The following is a 19,719-nucleotide window of genomic DNA, read 5'->3' as shown; positions in this document are numbered from 1 at the left end:
ATATAGGAAGACATTGTCCATGAACAGAGATAATTTTACTCCTTTTTTAATTTAGATGCCTTTTATTTCTTTTTCTTGCCCAATGGCTCTGGCAAGAACTTGAAGCACTATGTTGAATAGAAGTGGAGAAAGAAAGCATTCCTTTTTTTAAAAAAAATATTTATTTATTTGGCTGCATCGGGTCTTAGTTGCAGCACATGGGATCTTTCATTGTGGCGTGCAGCCTTCTCTCTAGCTGTGGTGCGTGGACTCTAGAGTGTGTGGGCTTAGTTACCCTGCAGCATGCAGGATCTTAGTTCCCTGAACAGGGATTGAACCCACGTCCCCTTCATTGGAAGGCAGATTCTTAACCACTGGACCACGAGGGAAGTCTTGAAAGCAGGCATTCTTGCCTCATTCCTGATCTTAGAAGAAAAGCTTTTAGTCTTTCATCATTGAGTATGATGTTCACTGTGTGTTTTTAAGATGTGGGTTTTATTATGTTGAAGTACTTTCCTTCTATTTCTACTTTGTTGAGTGTTTTGATCATGAAAGAGTGTTGAATTTTGTCAGATCCTTCAATTGAGGTAATCTGCATCGAGATAATCATTTTTTTAACTTCATTCTGTTAGTGTGATGTATTGCATTGAGCAATTTTCAAATGTTGAACCATCCTTGCATTCCGAAAATAAATCCCATTGGTCATGGTGTATGATCTTTTTAATAAGCTGTTGAATTTGATTTGCTATTATTTTGAAGATTTTTGCATCTATGTTCATGAGGAATATTAGTTTGTAGTTTTCTTACAGTGGCTTTGTCTGGATTTGGTATCAGAGCCTTAGGAAGTGTTCCCTCCTCTAGGTTTTGGAAAAGCTTGAGAAAGATTGATGTTATTACTTCTTTAAATATTTGTTAAAATTCACCAGTGAAGCCTGGGCTTTTCTTTTTTGGGGGAAGATTTTTGATTACAGACCCAATCTCCTTACTAGTTATAGATCTGTTCAGATTTCCTATTTCTTTGTGATTTGATCTTAATAGAAACACAAATGGAGTTCATTCCTTTCAACTAAGTTATCCAATTTGTTGACATACAATTGTTCATAGTACTTTCCAATAATCATTTTTATTTTTGTAGAATCAGTACTAATTTCCCCACTTTCATTCTTGATTTTAGTAATTCTAGTCTTCTCTCTTTTTTTTTTTCCTCAGTCTAGCTACCTGAAGCTTTATCAAAATTTGTTTATCTTTTCCAAGAACTAAGCTCTGGTTTCATTGATTTTTTTCCTATTGTTTTTCTAGTTTCTATTTTGTTTGTATTCTAATCTTATTTCCTTCTTTTTGCTACCTTTGTGTTTAATTTGTTCTTTTTCTGTTTCCTTAAGTTGTAAAGTTAGATTATTGATTTGAGATGTTTCTTGTTTTAAATATGTTTGGTTTTTTTTTTTTTGAAGATGTTGGGGGTAGGAGTTTATTAATTTATTTATTTTTGCTGTGTTGGGTCTTCATTTCTGTGCGAGGGCTTTCTCTAGTTGTGGCAAGCAGGGGTCACTCTTCATCGCGGTGCACGGGCCTCTCACTATCGCGGTCTCTCTTGTTGCGGAGCACAGGCTCCAGACGCGCAGGCTCGGTAGTTGTGGCTCACGGGCCTAGTTGCTCCGCGGCATGTGGGATCCTCCCAGACCAGGGCTCGAGCCCGTGTTCCCTGCATTAGCAGGCAGATTCTCAACCACTGCACCACCAGGGAAGCCCCTAAATATGTGTTTTTAACTGTAAAATTTTCCCTTAACACTGCTTTTGCTGCATCCCAACAACTTTATGTTGTGTTTTGTTTTCATTCATGTCTAAGTATTTACTAATTTCCCTTTTGATTTGTTTGATCCATTGGTTGTTTAAGACCATGTTGTTTAATTCCCACAAATTTGTGAATTTTCCCTTTTTTTCTGCTGCTTTTAGTGATTTTTAACTTCATCCTATGTGGTCAGAGAAGATACTTTGTATGATATTTATCTTTTAAATCTATTGAGATTTAATTTGTGGCCTAACATATGGTCTGTCCTGGAAAATGTCTCATGTGTACTTGAGAAGAATGTATATTTTGTTTTCGGGTAGAATATTCTGTATATGTCTGTTAGAGGTAGTTTATTTAAATTCTGTTTCCTTACTTATTTTCTTTCTGATTGTTCTATGCATTATCGGGAGTGAGATATTGAAGTTTCCAACTATTATTATACAACTATTTCTCCCTTCAATTATGTCAGTTTTTGTTTCATGTATTTTGATGATTTGTTATTAAGTGTAACTGTTTATAATTTTCTATCTTCTAGCTGTGCTGAAACTTTAATAATATGTAATTTCCTTCTTTGTCTCTTACAACCTTTTTGATTTGTCTGATGTTAGTATAGCCACCCCTGCTCTACTTCGGTTACTACTTGCATGGAATATCTTTATCCATTTTTTCACTTTTGATCTGTTTGTGTCTTTGGATCTAAAGCGAGTTTCTCATAGACAGCATATTTGAATCATGTTTCTTAATCCATTTTGCCAAACTCTGTCTTTTCACTGGAGAGGTTTATTGATTTACACTTACAGTAATTACTCATAAGGAGGGATTTATTTCTGTCATTTTGCTGTTTTCTTTATACCTTATAGCTTTTTGGTCCTTCAGTTCCTGCAATCACTGTCTTTTGTGATTAGTTGAATTTTTATAGTGAAATGTCTAAATTCCTTTCTCATTTGCTTTTTGTGTAAGTTTTATAACTATTTTCTTTGTGGTGGCCATGGGATTACATTTAACTTCCTAAAGTTATAGCATTCTGGTTTGAATTTATACCAGCTTAACTTCAATAACATACAAACACTATGCTCTTTTACAGCTCTGTCCCACCCGTTTTGATTGCTGATGTCTCAGAGTTACATCTTTATACATTGTGTGCCCCGAAATGTAAACTAATAATTATTTCAAATGCATTTGTCTCTTATAATTATGTAGAGAATGAAATGTAGAGGCACAAATATACTACCATTATAATTACCCAGATATTTACCTTTATTCAGATCTTTATTTCTTCAAACAGCTTCAAAATATTGTCTAGTGTTCTTTTATTTCACATACATGACTCCCTTGAGCATCTCTTGACAAGCAGGTCTAGTGGTAGCAAACTACCTTTTGTTCTTCTGGGAATGTCTTCATTTCTACCTCACTTTTTACTTAATTAATTTATTTATTTTTGGCTGCATTGGGTCTTCATTGATACATGTGGGCTTTCTCTAGTTCCGGCGAGTGGGATCTACTCTTCATTGCAGTGCACATGCTTCTCATTACTGTGGCTTCTCTTGTTGCAGAGCATGGGTTCTAGAGTGCAGGCTCAGTAGTTGGGGCCCACAGGCTTAGTTGCTCCGTGGCATGTGGGATCTTCCTGGGCCAGGGCTCAATCCCGTGCCCCCTGCATTGGCAGGTGGATTCTTAACCACGGCACCACCAGGGAAGCCCTCTACCTCACTTTTGAAGCACAGTTTTGTCAGATACAGGATTCTTGGCTGGTAGTTTATTTTTCTTTTAGATCTTTGAATATATGGGTTTATTGCCTTTTGGTCTCCAAAGGTTCTGATGAGAAGTCTATTTATAATCTTACTGAGGAGCCCTTGTAGGAAACAAGTTATTGCTTTCTTGATGCTTTCAGGGTTCTCTCTTTGCCTATTGAAAATTTGAGCATGTGCGTTTCTTTGAGTTCATTGTTTTTGGAGTTTAGATTCTTGGATGTTTATATTCATGTCTTCATCAAATTTGGAATTTCATTTTCAAATTTGGTGTCCATTTTTGAAAATCTTAGCCATTCTAGATGTGTAATGGTGTCTCACTGTTTTAATTTGCAATTCCCTAATGATATATGATGTTGAGCATCTTCTCATATGCTGATTTACCATCGGTGTATCTTCATGTTCAGATCTGTCGCCCCACACCGTGGTTGCTACTTACAGCTGTTGCCTTTTTTATTTCACGAAATTTTAACGTCTTCTCTTCAGTGGTACCTCCTGGTGCATTCAAGCAGCATTGCTTGCTTCCCCCTTTGTGCCCATGTTCTTTTGTCATAGCATCTTTGACTGCCTGTTACATTTTTATGGGTTTAATCTTTGCTGTTCTCTGCAATGCTGAACACTTCTGTCTTTCATCCATTTTATATTACCTGCTCCTAGTTGAATACCTGGCACATGGTATTCTTATATGCTGAAAGACAGGTTAACTGATTTAATGCATATTGATGGGATATTTTCAGTAAACGTTTGCTTTTCTCCCAAAGTACAATGTAAATAATGGACACCCTTAGCAGCCTTTTGTTTAGTACAAACTCAGTAAAATGATTTGCAATTGAATGGAGATATGCTGTTTCAGGGACCATTGTCATTCATGGATGTGTTTGTGGACTTTACCTGGGAGGAGTGGCAGCTGCTGGACCCAGCTCAGAAACACCTGTACAGGAGTGTGATGTTGGAGAACTACAGCAACCTGGTGTCCCTGGGTAAGTACCACTTCCCTGAAAGGAGTGTGTGTCATCTCCAGGCTTCCCCTTCTTGGGTGCTGAAAGCTGGGGCACTTTCGTAAAATGCTTGGTGATTTGCGGCTTATATTTAGAGGCCAGATTTTCTTATTCTCCCTTTGGCATCAAAATCTGCTGGTTGAATGATGTTCATTTTGCCAAAGTGCAAAAGGGCAGCTTGATCACGCCGCCTCTAAACCGAGTCTTCCCCATTCTGCTGAATCCCTGGGTCCTAGGTAGTTTTGGGCCAGGTTGTCTGTAATTTTCTATTCACAGGGTATCAACACACCAAACCGAATATCATTTTCCAGTTGGAACAAGAAGAGCTGTGGATGATGCAAATTCCAAGTGAGGGCCATATGGGTGAGTCGTCAGAACATTTAGATCTTTTCCTCCTTAGAATTGGTGAGTTCTGACGTGATGTTCCCTTTGTGTTTGTACTTTTGGGTCATTTGTAACCATTGTCTCTTAGTTAATCTCCTCTGTGGCATTCTCAGCTTCCTTCTTACTTTCCCGTGGTGATAGATGCATTTCATTACGCATTTAAGCAAGCTTTTCCTCTTTACCTCTTTTCATGTGACTTTCACACCCCTTCTACTTTTTTTCTATTTTTCTAAAATTACTTACATTCATATTCAACACAGTTCCAATTTCCTTCTCCTTGAAACCTACGTGTTAGGAGATTCTACCCTTTCTGCTTCTCCTTCCTAATGGCTTTGTCATCACTGTTCTTTCTGAGTGTATTCCTGCATCATTTGATAATATCATTTCTCCCGCCTGAAGCCTTTTCCCCACACCTTACTCAAGTGAACCCCATGGAACCCACTCTCACACTGCACGACACAGTGCTTATTCTCCTCATGCTTTACTGCCCTCGCATGCTCTTTCCTCTGAGTCCAAAGGGGTCTTTCTTATATTCCCCACTTTCCTCGTATATTGTAAGTTTTAAAAGACTTCCACTCTGAAGATTTACGCTTTTTCTTTCTGTATTGGTGACTGACAGCCCCATCCCTCTTTCATCTGCCCTTTGGTACTGGGTTTGATTGTTCCACCGGGCATCTTCCCTGCATGGGCCACTCCCTTGTCTCATTTTTCAGAAACTGGAATTGGAATGTCTCTTCTGCTGCCCCATAGCTGTATGATAACTTCTTCTCACCTTCCTGGTTGTTAGTTCTGCCGTGCTCCTGGTTCTTCCTGGCACTGGGGCGTGAGCCTAAATATCCTTTTTATGCAGTTCTCTTCACTAGTCTTGCTATAATCTGTTAGTATCTTGGTCCTTCAAAAATAAGTATTTTAAGGCCTCCATCTTCTCAATTCCCACCTCCTTCTCATTGGGAATGAGATCATTCCCAATATTATCTTGTTTTTCTTTTTTTTATTGGGTATACCACACGGCTTATGGAATCTTAGTTCCCTGACCAGGGATTGAACCCGGTCCCTTGTTAGTGAAAGCATGCTGTCCTAACCACTGGACCACCAGGGAATTCCATTATTTCATTTCTTGCTTATTCTACTTATTAGCCAAATTTATACCTTTTACTCTTTTTATGCTGTTAGTTCATCCTGATGTTACTGTCAGATATATTTCCCTAAGCAACTATGTATTCCATCATAAGTGTGGCAGGATAAATCAACAGTTAATCTTTGTATTATTAGGATGGTTTCAGCTGCAATTTTTGATTAGTCCTAAATCAAACTATTTAGGCAGAAGTGATTTATTACCACACATCACAAAATGTCCTGATGTGGGACTGCTTGACTTACTAAATCCCCAAACGTCTATCTCTGCCTCGCCATTCTAACTATGTCAGTATTTCTCAGATTTCCTCCCCTCATGGTCACCAGATGCCTCTTACAGTTCCAGCCAACACCTGCAGATATACCAGTGGGCAGTGGAATAAGAAAGACTGTTTCTTTCCACATGGTCCTTTTAATTAGGCATTAAAATCTCTTTCAAGAAACCCCAGCAGACTTACCATGTTGAGCAGGCTAGATTTTTATCACATATCCCTGTGTAAAGAAGACTCTGGTGAGGGAAACGGGGTCATCACTGTCGGCTCAGCTATATCATGCTTCACTCTCGGCAGGGGTATGGAAGTGGGTCCCATTTTCCTAACTGCAGCACATGGCCTTACAAATGGAAGTAGGAAATAAGATCAGGTTTCTGCCAGCCAGGAAAAGGGCAGCAGAACGGCTGGGTAGGCAGCACTGTCCACCTCCATCTACCTCTCTGGTTAGGCATCATCCAGTCACACCTTTCTTTCCATCCATTCATCTTCAAAAATATTCTGTTACCCCTCTTGTCATTCTTCTAGTATATTAATGGAAGTCTAGGATCCTTGTTTCTAATCAGACGTGGTGGTTCTTCATGTTCTGGTGATCTATAATTAAAGATAAGTTATCCACGTACAACCAGCCAGACAGGTAGAGTGGCAGAGAGAAGTACAGGGTGGGTACAACAGGAACCTCGTTCTGGGAGAGCAGCAGGAGTGGCACAACAGAGAAGCATTGGAACCCGGGCTGGGCAGGCTGTGCCGGGGCTTCCTGCTGTGGCCGTGGCCTGGTGAGCCCGGGTTCTGCTGGCTTAGCATGATTTCCTCTTCCATTGTCTTCTGTGGCTAAACTCAAGATGGGCCACAGCCAGTAATCATGTTTAATACAGTCTTGAATCATTTAAATAATCTTTAATCTTGTGAATTCCTCTCTTCTACTCACTGGCTCTGGTATTCTGTCCTTATTTCTTGAATTCTTTGTGCTCTTCCTTGAGATACCAGCAATGATTAATTTCCCGCAATTATTGTTGTAAAGAAAATGCTTAACAGCACATTCATTAGATTTCCTGGGAAATCAAATGAAGGAAGCCAGAGATGTGGGAACCAAGGGAAAATCAGCAGGAGTGTGGTGCCAGCAACAGAAGGATTGGAAGGGTGAAGTACAGAAACTGACAGATTCAGTATCCATGAACTTTCAGAGTCTACAGGGACAACACTGACAGCCAAACATGAGCAAATATGATTTGAGGGCAAAGGTTAATTACTCACTGGCCTGTTTTCTTCTTGATGGAAACACTTCTGACTTTAAGACCATGTATTGGGTTGGCCAAAGGTTCATTCAGTTTTTTCCATAAGATGGCTCTAGTAGCACTTAGTTGTCTTTAACTTCATTCAAAACAGTTTTGTTAGATTGTATTGTGACAGCTGTCGTATCAGCATGCATTAAAAAAAACATCAAAATTGGTGAATTTTTGTGTAGCCATTTTAATATTGAAGATGGAAGAAAGCAACACTTTTGGCCTATTATACTGTATTATTTCAAGAAAGGCAAAACTGCAACTGAAATGCAGAAAGGGATTTGTGCAGTATATGGAGAAGGGGCTGTGACTGATCTAACATGTCAGAAGTGGCTTGTGAAGTTTCATGCTGAAGATTTCTCTCTGGATGATGCTCCACTGCCAGGTAGACCAGTTGAAGTTGATAGCAATCGAATTGAGACCTTAATTGAGGACAATTAACGTTATATCACAAGGGAGATAGCCAATATATGCAAAATCCAGATCCAAGTCAAGGGTTGAAAATCATTTGCACAAGCTTGATTATGTTAATTGCTTTGACGTTTGGGTTCCATGTAAGTTAAGCGAAGAAAACCTTCTTGATCATATTTTCAAATGCGATTCTCTACTTAAATGTAATGAAAACTTTCAGTTTTTAAGACGAATTGTGATGGGCAAATGAAAAGTGGATACTGTACAATAATGTGGAACGGAAGAGATCGTGGGGCAAGTGAAATGAACCACCACCAACCACACCAAAGGCTGGTCTTCATCCAAAGAAGATGATGTTGTGTATAAGGTGGGATTGGAAGGGAGTCCTCTATTATGAGCTTCTTCTGGAAAACCAAATGATTACTTCCAACAAGTACTGCTCCCAATTAGACCAACTCTAAGCAGCACTCGAGAAAAAACATCCAGAATTACTCAACGGAAAACACATAATCTTCCATCAGGATAATGCAAGACCACATGTTTTTTTGATGACCAGGCAAAAACCGTTACAGCTTGGCTGGGAAGTTCTGATTCATCTGCCATATTCACGAGACAATGCACCTTTGGATTTCCATTTATTTCAGTCTTTACAAAATTCTCTTAATGGAAAAAATTTTAATTCCCTGGAAGACTGTAAAAGGCACCTGGAACAGTTCTTTGCTCAAAAAGATAAAACCTTTTGGTAGGATGGAATTATGAAGTTGCCTGAAATATGGCAGAAGGTAGTGGAACAAAATGGTGAGGGCTTCCCAGGTGTTGCAGTGGTTGAGAGTCTGCCTGCTGATGCAGGGGACGTGGGTTCGTGCCCCAGTCCGGGAAGGTCCCACATGCCACGGAGTGGCTGGGCCCATGAGCCATGGCCGCTGGGCCTGCGCGTCTGGAGCCTGTGCTCCGTAACGGGAGAGGCCACGACAGTGAGAGGCCCGCGTACCGCAAACAAAAAAGCCCAAAATGGCTAATATGTTGTTCAGTAAAGTTCTTGGTGAAAATGGAAAATGTATCTTTTATGTTTACTTAAAAACCAAAGGAACTTTTTGGCCAACCCAGTAATAGCCAGTAATATTCCCTCCAAAGCCACTGTAACAGTCAAACATGCTCCTGTTCATTTCTCACTGCATGGGGGTGGGTACTGTCCCAGTTGGGAATTGATGTTTGGGAAAATATAATTTGGAGGTTGTGTACAAAATGAATAAGAGGGTTCAGATTTAAGATGTAGGGAAACCTGAAATGGGGTGTTAAGATCCTGTGATATTGCTGTCTTCAAACCTGACCTGCTTCTGTGTTCTCTTAATACCCTTTTCTGTCCATTGCCTTGGTCAGCAATAACTTTGGGACATGTAGGTCAACTCTACCCATTCTCTCTTCTGTTCAACCTCCAGATATTTCTGATTATGACTGAGGACTTAGTCTTGTGTCTAGTTCCCTATCCACTTTGTATTTTTGGAATTTGGTTGGGGGGTGGCAGTTTGGGTTGGGTTTATGTTTAAAAGCATTCTTGGCCACCCTGCCCCGTCTGTTTTTCATTCCCCTCAGAGAAAACCAATTTCATCTCTTTAGCTCTTTCTTATGGTATTTACGTCCATGTTTTTCTAAATAACCAACTTATTCCCTTGCACCTTGATTTCCTCCTAATTACTTAGTGTGAAGGGTAAAGATTTAATTCTCTTTCATCCTCCTTCCCTCATACTCCCCATGATATACACACTGTCTCTTTCCATACCTCCATCATCCTAATCAAGCTGTTTCATACTTAGATCAGTCTTCAGTTTTTATATCTTTACGACCATGTAATTTCTGTTCACAGGTAAATCATGCAAGTGTACAATGGCTAGTTTTCGTTCATAAATCATTTTTTCTCTTGAGTTGTTTTACTTCCGTGCCCAGTTTTCTGTGTTATCATTAATGTATTTATAATTAATTTAACCCCAGACTCTTCTTCACATGTCTAAATATTCTTTTGGTACATTCAGCTAAATTAGTGATTCTGTCAATTTCATCTTCCTGGTGACATCACTCCCATGTCTTTTGACTTGCTCCAGTGTAAGCTGATTTTTCTCAAGACCTGGTTGTACAGTTTTTAACCTGGAATCTCCTTTCAGATTTTCTTTTCTATTTTTTTGTGTCATCTTTTTTCTTGGTTTGTTTTCATAGTAGTTTCCTGTGAAAGGAACACCTTTCAGAGTAGCTTCCTGTGAAAGGGTGCATTTGATATAAAATTTGAGACATGTGCCGCTGAAAATGTTTATACTTTACTCCTGAATGCTCTGTTTTTTCTCTCCTAGCGATGCTAATGAGTAGTCAGATCCATTCTAAATTTTGACCCATTATATGAAACTTTTTTGGTTTTTCTGGAAGCTTTATTAGCTGCTGATTGTCAGCGTTCCGAAACATCTCGATGATGTTTCTTGTGAGTTTATTTTCATCTATTTGGGTATTCAGTGGAACTTTATTCCCAAGAAGACTGTAAACCAATCTGCAGTGGTTCTGCTCTTTCTCCTGAGCTTAGCACAGTGTTTGGCACATAATAGATATTTAACGATTATTCGTCAACTGAAGCTAATGCTCAGAGATCCTTTCCCACCTCTTTATATATATATTTTTTTAAATAAATAAATAAATAAATTTATTTATTTTTGGCTGCATTGCATCTTCATTTCTGCACATGGGCTTTCTCTAGTTGTGGCGAGCGGGGGCTACTCTTCCTTATGGTGCGCAGGCTTCTCATTGCAGTAGCTTCTCCTTTTGTGGAGCATGGGCTCTAGGTGCACGGGCTTCAGTAGTTGTGGCACATGGGCTTCAGTAGTTGTGGCTCGTGGGCTTAGTTGCTCTGCAGCATGTGGGATCTTCTTGGACCAGGGCTTGAACCCATGTCCCCTGCATTGGCAGGCGGATTCTTATCCACTGTGCCACCAGGGAAGACCCCACCTCTTTCTGTTTTGCTCATTTCTCTTTTGCTTTCTAAAGAAGGCATTTTGCAAAATTTTGTAACTCAAGACTACCTTTATTGTCAGTTCCCTTTGCCTCATACGTGTTTTGATTTGCTTTGTTTTCCCGAGTGCCCAGGAGTTTGGGTACATTTACACTTGAGATTTTATTTACATTCAGAACTGATATCTGAAACTAAGAAAAACCTCATGATATGGCATTTTTAAGGCAATTTTATGCTATACTAGGATCATGTTACTATTTATAACATATGAGTATTTTCATTTCTAGACGAAGTCTGGGAAATTGATGGTCATATGGAATGGCATAAGGAAAATCAAGGCAAGCTAAGAAGTATGTCAAAAGGCTATCAGTGTACTACATTTGGAAAACTATGTCTTCTTAGTACAGATTATGTTTCTTCGAGACAAAAACTTCATAAATGTGTCACAAATGGAAAGAGTTTGAAATATAGTACAGATTTCGGTAATAATTTTTCCAGAAAGAATCCTAATGGGTTTCATGCACATAGGGAATCGTCCTTCCATTCTAAACATGAGCAAGCTGTTATTGGGATAAAATACTGTGAAAGTAATAAATCTGGAAAAACTGCCAACAGAAAGTCACAGCTCATATGCCAGCAAATACGTATGGGAGGAAAGCCCTTTGAATGCAGTTACTGTGGGAAGGCCTTCAGTAGCAAGTCATACCTTGTGGTGCATCAGCGAACTCATGCAAAAGAAAAACCCTACAAATGTAATGGATGTGGGAAAGACTTCAGCAGCAAGTCCTACCTCATTGTTCATCAGAGAACTCACACAGGAGAGAAGCTACATGAATGCAGTGTTTGTCAGAAAACTTTCAGTTTCAATTCACAACTTGTTATACATCAGAGAATTCACACGCGGGAGAATCCCTATGAATGCTGTGAATGTGGGAAAGTCTTCAATAGGAAAGACCAGCTTGTTTCACACCAGAGAACTCATTCAGGACAGAAACCCTATGGGTGTCATGACTGTGGGAAAGCTTTTGGCTTGAAATCACAACTCATTATACATCAAAGAATTCACACAGGGGAGAAACCCTATGAATGCCGTGATTGTCAGAAAGCTTTTAATACAAAGTCTAACCTCATGGTACATCAGAGAACCCACACGGGGGAGAAACCCTATGGTTGTAGTGAATGTGGGAAAGCCTTTACTTTCAAGTCACAGCTCATTGTACATCAGGGAGCACACACTGGGGTGAAACCCTATGCATGTAATCAGTGTGGAAAAGCGTTCAGTTTGAAGTCACAACTCATTGTACATCAGAGAAGTCACACAGGAGTGAAACCCTATGGATGCATTGAATGTGGGAAAGCTTTTAGGAGCAAGTCCTACCTCATCATACATATGAGGACTCACACAGGAGAGAAACCACATGAGTGCAGTGAATGCGGGAAATCCTTCAGTTTCAATTCACAACTTATTGTACATCAGAGAATTCACACGGGGGAGAATCCGTATGAATGCAGTGAATGTGGAAAAGCCTTCAGTCGGAAATACCAGCTCATTTCACACCAGAGAACTCATGCAGGGGAGAAGCCCTATGAATGCAGTGACTGTGGGAAAACTTTTGGTTTGAAGTCACAGCTCGTGATACATCAGAGAACTCATACAGGAGAGAAACCCTTTGAATGCAGTGAATGTCAGAAAGCCTTTAACACAAAGTCGAATCTTATTGTTCATCAGAGAACCCACACAGGAGAGAAACCCTATGGTTGTAGTGAATGTGGGAAATCCTTTACTTTCAAGTCACAGCTTATTGTACATCAGGGAGCACACACTGGGGTGAAACCCTATGGGTGTAATCAGTGTGGAAAAGCCTTCAGTTTGAAGTCACAGCTCATTGTACATCAGAGAAGTCACACAGGGTTGAAACCCTATGGATGCATTGAATGTGGGAAAGCTTTTAGGAGCAAGTCCTACCTCATCATACATATGAGGACTCACACAGGAGAGAAACCACATGAGTGCAGTGAATGCGGGAAATCCTTCAGTTTCAATTCACAACTTATTGTACATCAGAGAATTCACACGGGGGAGAATCCGTATGAATGCAGTGAATGTGGGAAAGCCTTTAATAGAAAAGATCAGCTCATCTCACATCAGCGAACTCATGCTGGGGAAAAACCTTATGGGTGCAGTGAGTGTGGGAAAGCCTTTAGTAGCAAGTCATACCTCATTATACACATGAGAACTCATTCTGGAGAGAAACCATACGAATGCCACAAATGCGGGAAAGCCTTCATTTGGAAGTCGCTACTCATTGTACACGAGCGCACTCATACAGGGGAAAACCCTTATAAATGCAGTCAATGTGAGAAGTCCTTCAGTGGAAAATTACGGCTCATTGTACATCAGAGAATGCACACAAGAGAGAAGCCCTATGAATGCAACGAATGTGAAAAAGCCTTCATTAGGAAGTCTCAGCTCATTGTACATCAGAGGACTCATTCAGGGGAGAAACCCTATGGATGCAGTGAATGTGGAAAAACCTTCTCTCAGAAATCAATTCTCAGTGCACATCAGAGGACTCATACGGGAGAGAAACCCTGTAAGTGCAGTGAATGTGGGAAGGCCTTTTGTTGGAAGTCACAGCTCATTATGCATCAGAGAACTCACACAGATGAGAAACATACTGGTGAAGTAAATGTAAGAAACTTTCTCTCAAAATTCAAGTCACAGGAATTCCCAGAAAATTTGTACAGGAGAGAAACTCTGTAAATGGAATCATCTCATTGTACACCATGTATATGTGGCATGTGGAACGCTGTTTTTTATACACACAAAAAATATCAGTACATGTGCACAAGGGACTCTATGAATTCAGTGAACCCTGTGAAAGTTCTTAGCAGGAAGTCTTGTAAGTTTGTGCAGGTGAGGAACATTATGAATGAAATGAATGTCAGAAAGCCATTTTTTGATATGCTAACATCCACAAAGAGGAAATTCCATAATGCAAATGAATATAGAATACAGTCCTTTGAAATTCATAGTTTATTAAGAATTAGGATTTTAATGAGAGAAAACATAAATGAATGAATTGCAGGTATCATAAGCTCATACCTTGGAGAAACCATGCTATAAGTTAGGGAAATTCTTCATCTAGAAGGACAAACTTCTAGTAAAAAAAAAAAAAGAAAAAAATATTTGAATGAATGAAGATCTATGAATATTTCAGATGGGGTAAAGCCTCAGCAGGAAGGTTTACTTACTATTATTTTGATTCATTTGGAAAAAAATAATTTCCTTTACAAATTAAGGGAAATTATGTTCCAAATGTTCCAAACTTTTAGGAAACGATTGGAGAAAGTATTCAACTATCAATGATAGGTATGTTCATAGTAGAACATAAAGATTTTTTAATCTGTGTAAATAAATGTAATAATCAGGATAAGAATAAGGATGACATCATAAGACCTGCAGGGATATTTAGGTGTTATCTTCGTTTCTGTACTATAAAATATGTTTTGTGTAGCTTTGCATATTCTTGTGAATGCCACATTTGGTAGATAAATTAGCTAGATGACAATACCATTTTCTAGGGGTTTCTACTCTGCATAGAGGCATTCTTATTTAAAAATACGACTTCTTACTAGAATAATATGGCATTAAAATGCATTTCCATACTTTAAACCTTTTATTTTGTACCCTTTGTAAATGGTCCTGAAAGCTACCTCTTTAGTTACATAATCAATATAGTGCAATATAGTTTCATGTGATTGTGTATCTGCAATCTGTTCTACCTTCTCTGGTTAGAACACCTTGATTTCCTTTAAGAGAATTCACAGTGTATGCAGTCATGATGGGATCATCATTCAAGGTGCCCTGCCAGGAGTTGGCTGAGATAGTTCAGAATATAAATTTTTAATGGACTCCTTAGTACAGAAAATCAAACTTAGCTTTTGTTCTCAGGTAGCATCTTACTGCTAGTATTAATTAGTTCCTTCTATATAGATTACACAGAATAGCTTTAGTTATTGTCCCTTTTTAATCCTAGTTCACTTCTCTGTTAATTTGAACTATCTTGTATCCTCTCAGTACATTTAAGTGATACCTTTAAGTGATGCTGCTGAAATGTGTATGTATAGCTATAGATTCAGGATGGTGAAAAGTCATTCTACCAGTTGCTTACTTACAAAGTCAGTTTTTTTCACAGCCTCACCAATTACCTTATGTGAATGAGCATTAATCTGAAAATTAGGTTACGCTATCTTGGAGGAATATGAGGATTCAAAACTGCAAATATTTCTGAAACACCCACTACTTTGTGCTCTTTACTTCAGTGGGGAATCCCATCTCTTACCCAAAGAAACTGCATCTTCCTTGAAGGACGCAGTCAATGATTTCTGAATCCCAAGTCCTTATGTGTTCAGCTCATTATTATTATCCAATGTCAATAGACCTGGGGTGAAGAATGATGATTTACAGAAGGGAAGAGAAGGCTTGCATAAGGAAAGAATTTCAGATATCTGCTACAGTCTATCCCATAAACCTGGAAAATATGAATATGTATTTTGTCATTGATGTTCCAAGGAAGATATATACACAAAATAAAGAATAAACACATATTCTGTTTCCTACTATCCAGGGTCAATTAGATTTCAAAGGTTCTGTATTGTGTGATGCAAATCCACATTCAGCCTCTCCCAGTAGAAGCCAGAGATGTCAGCATAATGTTGAAGGTATAAATCAAACACTGTGTGAAAGGATAATGATGGATTGGGTCTGATTTTAAATGAAATGGAAAATTTTCCAGATAAATGAAACTTAACAAAAATCAGTAGATGAGCAACCAGTAAAAAACAATAGGAAAGTTAAAAATTGAATTTCTGGCTTGAAAATCTACCTAGTTCCTCTAACTCTGCCCCAGCCCCAGAAAAGAAAGAGGTTCCAGAGACTTTCAGTAATAGTTGATAATTTTCAGGAAAGTTAAAGGAAAGATAATTCTAACATTTTACAATATTTCACAGGAAGTAGACATTTTGGGGGGAAATGACAAAGTCATTTGTGAACGTAGATTTAAAAATTCTAAATGGAATTATAGCAAAAATGCATCTAGTAATGTAGAGTTTTTATTTTTTTAAGTCATGACATTATTAAGTGTAGCAGACTGTTAGTAGTGAATCCAATATTTCTTTATTACCAGCAGTATCATTGTATTTTTCATAATGGTGATGTGCTCAGCTAAAAAGCTGCATTTTTCCATTCTTTTTGTAGCTAAGTGTGATCCTGCTGCTAATTCTGAGTAATGAAATGGACATAGAAGCTACCGAGAGGGATAATGGGAAGGTTTTTCAAAAGGAAAACAAGTGGGGAAAGCCCCCTAGTGTGCTTTCATCTTTTCTTTTTAATATGCAACATGCTGGATGTTTGCAGACTCAGCAGCCATCTTAGAGCCTGAATTCCTCTTGAGGGTGGAAGCTGTCTGCTTGAGTGCAGTAGAGAGATAAGAGTGATGTGGCTCTCTGGTAATGACGGAGCTGCTGTGCCAGCCCTAGACCACCAAGTCTGGGCATAGTTTTACACAAAAGAGAGATGAACTGTCTTGTTCATGGCATCTTTTCTTTTTTCGTTGGGAGGAGAGTTGGTTCTGTTATGTGCACCTGAACCTGATCCTAATTAAAACTCATTAGGGTGTTTGGAAGATTTAATATTAAAAATTCTTTTTGTAAAATTAATCACACTACCAGAAAGAAGCCATATGAGTATCTCAGTATGTGTAGATAAATCATTTGATGGGCTATAATACCCATAGATTATTTTAAAATGTTATTAAATTAGAGATAGAAATTAACTCCTTTAACTTTGCAAGGAGTATGTTCCAAAAACTGACAAATGTCATATTTAATGATAAAACAGTAAATGTATACCTTTAAATTAAGAAAAAGAATGCCCATCAATTTTATTGAGCAATATAATGACAGTTCTAGCCAATATGTGAGAACAGAAAGTTGTAAGGAATTGGGGTTTGGGGCAGAAACAAAAATCGTATTGTTTGCACATGTGATTGTCTATTTAGAAAAACCAAAATAAACTACAGGCAAATATTTACACTACAGGCTGTAAGGCAAGGAGTTGTTTCGCATAGCTCTGAGAGCTGGCAGCTTGGCTGTGAGCACAAGCAAATCTCTACAATGTCTCCATGCTCAGATTCCAGGCCCTGCTGAGGGAAACATTCTGATTTGCCCTCAAAATATCTGAAGGCAGTTTTGCACTAACTCAACCAAAAGCTTCAACAAAGCTCAGTCAGTTGAAATACAGATCAGATTGATTCAGCCCCACCTTATCTCCCAGCCTAAGAGCTGTCATTAGAAAATAGGTACCCTTTTCTGGAAGTAAATATATATTCAAAGAGCAAAGAAAATTATCAGGAATATATAGGTACCTTATATAATGAAAAGCATCATTTTGCCAAAAAGACAATCCTAAATGTGCATGCACTTAACAAGAAAGCTTCAAAATCATGCAAAAACAGAGGTGAAATGAGAAATATACTCTACCATTTTAGTTGGACACTTCAACAGTTACTTCTCAGTAACATAAGTTGGAGACCAAAAATCAGCAAGGCTATAGAAGCACTGAATAATGCCATCAATAAACTAGACCTGGTAGACATGTCTAGAATATCCAACAGCAGAGTATGTATTCTTTTCAATTACATGTGAAGCATTCATCAATACAGGTCATGTACTAAGTCATTAATCTTAACATTTTTTAAATAATTGAAACCTTTCAAAATTTCTTCCATCTATAGTGCAGTTTAACAAGAAACCAATTGCAACAAGAACAGAAAAATCAACAAACACTTGGAAATTAAGCAGCACAATTCTAAGTAATTCATGGCTCCAAGAAATTTCAAGAAAATTATGGGAAATATTTTGAATTATTATATACAACATGTATAAATTAAAATACAACATATCAAATTTTTTGAGATGCAGAAAAAGCAGTGTATAGAGGGAAATTAATGGCACTAAATACTTACATTAGAAAAGAATAAAGGTCTCACATCAATAATCTAAAGTCCTACCTTAAGGAACTAGGAAAAGAAGAGTAAAGCCCAGTGTAAATAGGAATGAAATAGTAAGGATAAGATCAGAAACCAGTGAAACTAAAACAGTGGAAGGGGTAAGCAACACAAAACAAATTGACAACTTTGATGGACTAAATTCTTGAAAGACACAAACCACCAAAGCTTAATATGAAATGGGTAACCTGAATAGTGCTACATTTAACAAAGAAATTAAATTCATAGTTAAAATTCTCCCAAGAAAGAAAAATCCAGGCTCAGATCATTTCACTGGTGATTTCTATCAAACATTTAAGAAAGAAGTAATAGCCATTCTATACTAACTCTTCAAGAAAATAGATGACAAATACTTCTTAACCGATTTTATGAAATCAGTGTCACACTGATTAAAAGAAAAAACTACAATTTCTTAAAAAACTACAAATGTTCTTCATGAACATAGATGTAAAAAGCCTCAATATTAGTTAATTAAATCCAGTAATATATAAAAGGGTAATACATGAAGGCAAATTTGAGTTTATCTTGGGAATACAAAGCTGAGGCTGACTCAATATTCAAAATCCAATCACTAATTCATACCTGACCAACTAAAAAATAAAAATCATATGGTCACATCAACAGGTGTAGTAAAAGCATTTGTTCAAATTCCACAGCACTCATGATAAAAAAAACCTGAGAAAACTGGGAATAGGAAGTAGCTTCCTCAAACTAATAAAGCACATCTGAAAAATGTCTACAGCAGGGATCCCCAACCCCCAGGGGGCACCACAGTACTAGTACTGGTCTGCGGCATGTTAGGAACTGGGTCACACAACAAGAGGTGAGTAGCAGGCGAGTGAGCGTGGCTTCATCTGCTGCTCCCCATCACTCCCCATCAATCGCATTACCTCCTGAAGCATCCCCCCCGCCCCCTGGTCCATGGAAAAATTGTCATGCGTGGAACTGGTCCCTGTTGCCAAAAAGGTTGGGGACCGCTGGTCTACAATTAATGTCATAATGGTGAAAGAGTGAATAGCTTCCCTTAAGATTGAGGACAAGTCAATTATATCCACTCTCACCACTCTATTTCAGCATTGTACTGGAAGACTTAGCTGACTGCATAAGGCAAGAAAAAGAAATTTAAAAGATACAGATTGGAAAGGAAGAACGACAACTATTCAGAGACAGCATGACTGCCTTCACTCAAACTCCATTTAAAACTTTACACACACACTAAAAAAGCCACCATAACAAGTCAATTTAGGAAGACAGCAAAATATAAAATCATTATTCAAAAATCAGTTCTATTTTTACATACTTGCAATATAAAATGGAAAATTAGGGTTAAAATGCACAGCTATTTATGATAGCACCAAAAACCATGGAATAGTTAAATGTGAGTGACATGAAATGTATGCTGAGAACAACAATGAAGAAGGGAATAATAATGACCTGGACAATGGGAGGAGGTGCCCTGCTAATGGATTGGAAGATTCAATGTCGTTAAAGTGTCAGTGTTCTCCACACGGATTTTTAGACTCAATCCCATTCCAATAAAATTCCCAGGAAGATTTTCTGTGAAAACTGACAAACTGATTCTAAAATTTATGTGGAATAGCAAAGGAACTAGAATACTCACAATTTTGAAAAGGAAAAACAAAGTTGCAAGACATATACTCTTTG

General features: G+C 38.3%; 1 protein-coding gene across 10 annotated transcripts in view; it reads left to right on the top strand.

Annotated features, from left to right (window-relative positions):
- Positions 1-15,607, top strand: part of ZNF268 (zinc finger protein 268) — a 44,792-nt gene extending 29,185 nt beyond the window's left edge. For all 10 annotated transcript variants that reach the window (XM_073790858.1, XM_073790856.1, XM_073790855.1 and 7 more), the window contains 3 exons: positions 4,370-4,496; positions 4,791-4,877; positions 11,272-15,607. In XM_073790858.1, coding sequence (XP_073646959.1) covers positions 4,385-4,496; positions 4,791-4,877; positions 11,272-13,748 — 2,676 coding nt within the window. In that variant the 5' untranslated portion in view covers positions 4,370-4,384 and the 3' untranslated portion in view covers positions 13,749-15,607. The remainder of the gene's footprint in view (positions 1-4,369; positions 4,497-4,790; positions 4,878-11,271) is intronic.
- The last annotated feature ends 4,112 nt before the right edge of the window (positions 15,608-19,719 follow it).

This window comes from Tursiops truncatus, chromosome 13 (assembly GCF_011762595.2).
Source record: "Tursiops truncatus isolate mTurTru1 chromosome 13, mTurTru1.mat.Y, whole genome shotgun sequence".
Classification (NCBI taxonomy): Eukaryota; Metazoa; Chordata; class Mammalia; order Artiodactyla; family Delphinidae; genus Tursiops; species Tursiops truncatus.
This window is presented reverse-complemented; position numbering and strand designations above follow the sequence as displayed.